General features: G+C 36.2%; 1 protein-coding gene across 2 annotated transcripts; it reads right to left on the minus strand.

Moving 5' to 3' along the window:
• Nucleotides 1-524: 524 nt before the first annotated feature.
• On the minus strand, nt 525-5,911 carry LOC128516112 (uncharacterized). 2 transcript variants are annotated; one of them, XM_053490424.1, is made up of 7 exons: nt 5,837-5,911; nt 5,280-5,351; nt 5,103-5,138; nt 4,916-4,963; nt 2,572-2,817; nt 829-942; nt 525-727 (listed from the first exon to the last, which is right to left on the minus strand). In XM_053490424.1, exons 2-7 carry the CDS (start codon nt 5,323-5,325, stop codon nt 648-650), a joined length of 570 nt encoding a protein of 189 aa, XP_053346399.1. In that variant the 5' UTR covers nt 5,326-5,351; nt 5,837-5,911; the 3' UTR covers nt 525-647. The 2 variants fall into 2 exon arrangements, with proteins under 2 accessions (XP_053346399.1, XP_053346390.1); XM_053490415.1 differs by lacking the exon at nt 5,837-5,911 and adding an exon at nt 5,740-5,824.
• Nucleotides 5,912-6,545: the final 634 nt, after the last annotated feature.

A 6,545-nucleotide genomic window follows, 5' to 3' on the forward strand; every position in this document is an offset into this window, starting at 1 on the left:
CTTTGCACTATAGCCACTGGAACTTCAAAACTGGACTTGGACTTATAGGTCCTTTCCTGACTTGTAAGCTGCCACAATGCGCAGCTGCAGGTTCTCAGTCAGCTCCTTTCTCTTATTCATGACTGTCCACAAACCAACAGCAGAGAGCTTCTGTTTTTCACCTGTTGAGCTGTTCCCAGTAAATCATAATTAGGATGCTTTAGAACAGCTTGGACTATTTGGAATGGTAAGAACAAAATGAAGAAAGACTGTTACAGTCAAAGAAAAAAAAAAAACTTGCGGGTTGAGTAAAAGTAACTTTAAATCAGAATTTGCCAGGAAATAAATATATGCAGTCAATATATATATCATAATACCACAGAAATTTATATTTGTTTATATCATTGTTTTAGTAGTTAAATATACGTATATTTTTATTATTATTTCAAATCCCCATAAACCATACATCAACACAATTGTAATTAATTATTTTGAATTTTATTTATTTTTTTATCAAATCATTTAATTCATTAAATTATGTCACATAACCCTTAAGTACCACAAGAATTTAATTCCAAAAGAGAAGGCATATAGAGTCCACGGAGGAAAATGATTAGATCTTGGCTTCATCAATAATTCCATTTGCACAGTATTTATCTCCGTCTCTTTCACCAGGTGCTTGTGACGGTTGCCGTGCTGTCATTGTTCTGCACCACTTGTCTCTGTTGCCTCCTGGCCTGCCTTTGAACTAATGAACGTTAAAAACAGATAGAGAGGCAAGATGTAAATCTAGTACGACACAAGTGATAATTTATTCTAGCATGTAAAAGCATGGTCTTTTATACTCACCCTCTCCTCTCTTCAGCATGACCTTCATGGTGATACCAAACATGAGGATGACAAATATGGCTCCTACTGCACAGATCAGCAGAACGGTGGTGATTCCATTGTGATCAGAGGAGCCTTAGGAGAAAATTTCACAAATGTCCAGACAAAAATCAGACGGCAAGTAATTGATTGACTGGCTACATAACAGAAAGTAAAAGTGAGCGGGCTTGAACACATTTCACCGCTTGCTCATGTAACAAGAATCATCAGTTCAGTCTAATAGTCTTCATTTTCCACTACTTCACATTTAAAACAATCTAGCGTCTCCTGTTTTTTTTAGATTAACATGCTTTTGCATTAAGACATTAAAAAACATTCCGTTATAATCTGATCTCAATTACAAATTGTACTTCAACAAAACAACTCTGGTGTGCGCATGATGGGGGACATGACGGAGGACCTGTCTTAGACTCTTCACACCACTTGGCTGGCCAAGAAGACCCAACTTTACTATCCTCTACGTGACAGTTTCTTCTGTGAGACAGTCAGATTGCTCAACACCCAGATGCCTGTCAACACTTCTGCTAGTCAAACACCTAACCTGGTACCACATGGCAGTGTACCATTATTGCTTCTATGCTACGCTCAAGTTTCTCTCTTTCTCACTGCGCAATAGCATTCCATCACATCATTATTCTGTTGTCCTGTGCACATGGTCCTGTTTATTTATCCATCAGCATATATTGTTCTGTGTGTCAAATGTCCTACTTGTACCTCACAATGTTGTGAAATTCATACAAACAGTCTTGTGTAGTGTTATGTCCTAGAGAAACAACAGTGCAGACACGCTATATAGTGGGATTATAAAACCTACTGACTTAACTTGATCAGGGTGGTCATGTCCTACAACATTAAATGTTATTATACACCATTTAGTTTTGACCGAGTAATCTGATTGGATGAAAGGGATTCTATGAGTGCTGATATAGAGCATAACATCACTGGGATGTATCACTCCATGTCACAAGTGTTCTAACAATTACACTAACTCAGGCACTCACCAGCATGGGTGAAAGAAGGAAGAATAAGTGGAAATAGAAAATAAAATTTCTCAGGATTGTTTACCACATCAATGGTTTATTTTCTTCATTTCTTTGGTGACAAACTACCTTCACCCCTATTAATCACACTAACTTTTCTCACTAATTGTTGTCTCCAGGTCAAAGCCAAGTCCAACAGTCATTAAAATAATAAGTTATTAAAATAACTGGTTAACAAAATTAGAATATGTTGATAATACAGTAAATAGTGTTTGTAGAAGTGTTGTGTGAAAGCAACATAACACCTGACTGAGGTTGTCCTGTTGTACTGAATATCAGCATGGCTGTGATATCTTTGCTATTCTGGCTGTGCCCTTGTACTAACTGTACAGTATGACCGCATCACAGCAGTGCTGATATTCAGTACAATAGCATCCTCTTAAATGTGATACTGCTTTTAACTGAGAAATCACATGTATATTAGACAAATAAAACACATTGGCTCTTGCTGTTGTGTGAAAATAATCAACCCAAAGGTGTTAAATTTTTTTTAAATAATTTCTCGTGATGTCATTATATGAAATTATTATTATTATTAGTAGTAGTAGTAGTAGTAGTAGTAGTAATATATTAGTTTAAGGACTTTAATTTATTCATGATATAAAATTATAAATATGAAATTTTATAAATAAGTGTTTCTAGAGAAAAGCTTATATATACTTACAATTGGTTGTTTGATTCATGGAAGCACTGAAGTTTCCACATTGACTCAGAACAATGCAGGTGAATTTCACTTGGCCCGTGATGTTCTGACTTAAAGTATTCTGGTTGCTGTTGTTTATTTTATTCTGGTCCTTCCACCACTCAAAGCCATGGGATAGGTTCAGGGGCAGGTTAGTACAACAGGTCATGTTCACAACAGTAGGACAGCTCCTGCCTAAGACGTTCTTCAGTTGTACACTGACATTATCTGTATTAATAATAGGTCAAATGTCAAATGTATACAATATAGTTTTTCAAAATTTTTTGAATTTAATCTAAAAAGTGAAAACTCGTATTCAAGATTCACTATATGTGAAGAGAAATATTCCAACCCTTTTTTGTTTTAACATTGATGACTATGGCTTACAGCTCATGGAAATCAGAAATCCAACATCTTGAGATATTAGAAAATTTTGAGTAAATTCTTATTCATTATTCATGCATAAATACCATGCATCACTTGCTCTAGTTTTGTTTGCATGGGGAAGACTGCTGAATTGACAGTTGTCCAGAAGATGATTAACGAGGGTACGCAACAGATGGACATCACTGAAAGAGCTGGCTGTTCACAGAGTGAGGGATCGAAGAATATTTATGTAAAGTTGACTGGAAGGGAAAATGCGGTAGAAAAAAGTGCAGAAGCAACATGGTTGACCACAGGCTAGCAAGCAAACCCGATTGAAGACTTTGGGAGACCTTTATTAGGAGTGAAGTGAGGCTGGAGTCAATGAATCAAGAGCCAATTCTTCAGGAAATGAGCTACAACCTACATCACACAATATTAATGAACAAGAGACAACATTAAAAGTGACTTTTCTGGGGAAAGGAAAAAAGTCTCTTCCCTGGAAGGGATCACATATCCATCTTATGACCAGCTTCATGGAGATGATGTTTTTTTCTTTTTGCAGCGTGACATAGAAAAACTACCAGTAACACAAACCTACCACTAATTGCTTTGCTGATGATATTATTGTGCTTTTATTAAAGCAACCTGCCTCAGCAGTGCCACAGGCGGATCGCTCCATGCCACGCCACATTGATGCAGCAATCCATGCTAAATGAGACTGGACCTAGTACTGAGTGCGTAAATAATTATAATAATTTCTTCTAATATTTTGAGATATTGGATTTGAGATTTTTCACATTTTTCAAGATTATATACTGCCACCTCCTGATGAACTCATCTCTAACTAGACAAAGTTACTTTAGTCTCTGGCTAGTTGTTTCGCCTTCTATACTGTCTGCTTAAAAAGATCAGCCTCAGCATTTATACTGAAATCTCCAACAACATCATGCTCATCACTAGTGATGGGAAGTTTGAATCATTTTACTGACTCGGTTCTTTGAATCTCGTTCTTCCAAATGAACGAATCTTTTTTTGAGTCATTTAGTTCATTTTGTTCTTTTGATCAGAAATAAAATAAAATGTTACATTTTTAATAAATAGACCCCCAACACGTCTACATAAACATATTTTCTCTATAGTTACATTAATGAAAATATTACAATGCAGCCAGGGACATATTATAATAAGCAGAATGAGTAGCTCACCTCTTATATCGTCTAGTCGGAGTCATTCGTTGTTTTAAATCTATTGCACTGCATAGTGTCTATGGCAGTAACGTGACAAAAGAACAAACGACTCAGAGTAGAAGAGTCATTGAGAAAGAATCGCTCAGTTCTGTTTCCTGTACATTACCCATTAATACAAGTGGTTTTGCGATGATTTGCACATGCACGCCCAGTAGAAAATGAACAAATCACTCTCCGAGACTACTCATAGATCAGTAACTAGTTGAGCTGAAATCATTGATTGGTGGTATCACAAGTCCAGTCTTTGTTATCTTCATTATTTTTAAATACAGTGGAACATTGGATTGCGAGCACAATTCGTTCCGGAAGTGTGCTTGTCTTGTGAAACCGGGTTACTACGAATCCGAGGTTCCACTGTATCTCATTAATATGCAGTTGAATGGTGCTGGAAATTGATAAGAAAAAGTATTGCTTGCTAACATTAACACCTGACTGCTTGTTTTATTAAAAACTGTAATAACTGTGCTAGCAGTAATAATGTCCTCATATGACCTCACTATGGCCTGCTTACAGGAATAACTGAAATATAGCACCAAGTAAAAATAAAATGTAGGACCAGCACCAGAATCGCTAAGCACCAATCATATTGTAAACATATATTTACCATGTTCAAGCATGGAGGTTTTCTTTAACACCATAATCTATCATTAGAATCATGTCATTGTAATTGCACGCTATAAATAAATAATAATAAAAAAAGCTTTAATACTGACATGGATTATATTGTGTCAAGTTCTTTGGACAAGTTTGGAACCCATCAGCTTCAACAGGAAGCAACAGGATACAGTGATGAGACAAACACAAATCAATCATCTGTTAATGATTTACAGTAAAAGAACCAACTCCAGTGATTCAGTTATGAATAGTATATAAAGACAGACAATCAATTGATTAATTTACCTGTACTGGATGAAATAAAAAAAGGCAGTAAATGGTCTAGAGAGAGAGAGAGAGAGAGAGAGATGAACTAAAGGGTTTAACAAAGTACAGTGCTATGAAAAAGTATTTGTCCCTGTACAATAATAACTAGACATTATTAGGCATAAGTAGGTGGTTTAAGTTAAAGTGGAGACTCACAAATTAATTTAGAGATGATGAGACAAGTCAGACCTGTTACACCCATCTTTTTGCCAGGATCATCAGTGGAAGCTAAATCACACTCACATTATGTTAGATTGTAAGCTTTCAAGTACATCATATACCATACAACAAAAACAAAAACAACGACAATACTAAAATTATTATCCAAAAACATGATCCTCATTAAAATTATCCAGATGTGCTCTTGAGATAAGTAATGTACTGTAAGTTTAAATGTATAATTAAAATATGTGCAGACATATATTGTACAATATTCACTCATTATACACTTCCTCTTTAATTAAACAGCCTGTAATGTTTGTGTGAGCTGTATTATTAAAATAATCAAATATTGCCATGTAATAAAAGGCTGGCATTTAAACCTTTTTCTAACCCGAGTATTAGCAAGCAAAAGGCAAACATAAAAAAATAAATCTAAATCATTTCAAAATCCTACCTTTAGTGGTGGCATGTGCGTTTGCGTCTGTGTGTTTGCATGTGTATGTGTGTGTGAATGCGTGTGTGTATGTGTAAAACACTGATGTAGGTAGTACCGTGGAAAGTAAAGGAGGTGAGACATGATCTTTATGAGCGAAATGAATTTGTCCTGAAAGTCTGCGTTCCTGTTCTCTATGCAAATAACAGCAAAGATACGATATGTAAAGTCAGTCCTGCATCAGCACAGCATTTATAGCTATGCTGTTTTGCATATCAGGGTTGAATGAAATTCTTTAAGAGAAACATATCCAGGAAATACAGGACGTTCTGAAGACCGACTATATTAATACACGGATATACATTTGGGCATTTGGCAGACGCTCTTATCCAGAGCGACTTACATTTTTCTTTTTATTTCATTACACATCTGAGCAGTTGAGGGTTAAGTGCCTTGCTTAAGGGCCCAACAGTGGCAACTTGGTGGTTGTGGGGTTTGAACCTGGGGTCTTCCGAATGGTAGTCCAATGCCTTAACCACTGAGCTACCCCTGGCCCCGGATATAGACATCCACTTTATGTATCGAAATAAACCGTACTGTATAAGTGATGTGAAAGAGAACAGCTGGAACTGAATACATCAGATGTGATTCATTAGGTAAAGGCCTGAATGTTTAAACTATATTCTATTATTTTAATATGAGCAAGGTGACCCACTCTCCTTTACTCCTTAATTCTCTACCGTATATCCATCCATCCATCCATCCATCCATCTAGGAACCTCTGTTGTCTAGGGACCGTGGAGGCAAGTGGTGGCCAGTGTATTTAT

This window comes from Clarias gariepinus, chromosome 2 (assembly GCF_024256425.1).
Source record: "Clarias gariepinus isolate MV-2021 ecotype Netherlands chromosome 2, CGAR_prim_01v2, whole genome shotgun sequence".
NCBI classification, from domain to species: domain Eukaryota; kingdom Metazoa; phylum Chordata; class Actinopteri; order Siluriformes; family Clariidae; genus Clarias; species Clarias gariepinus.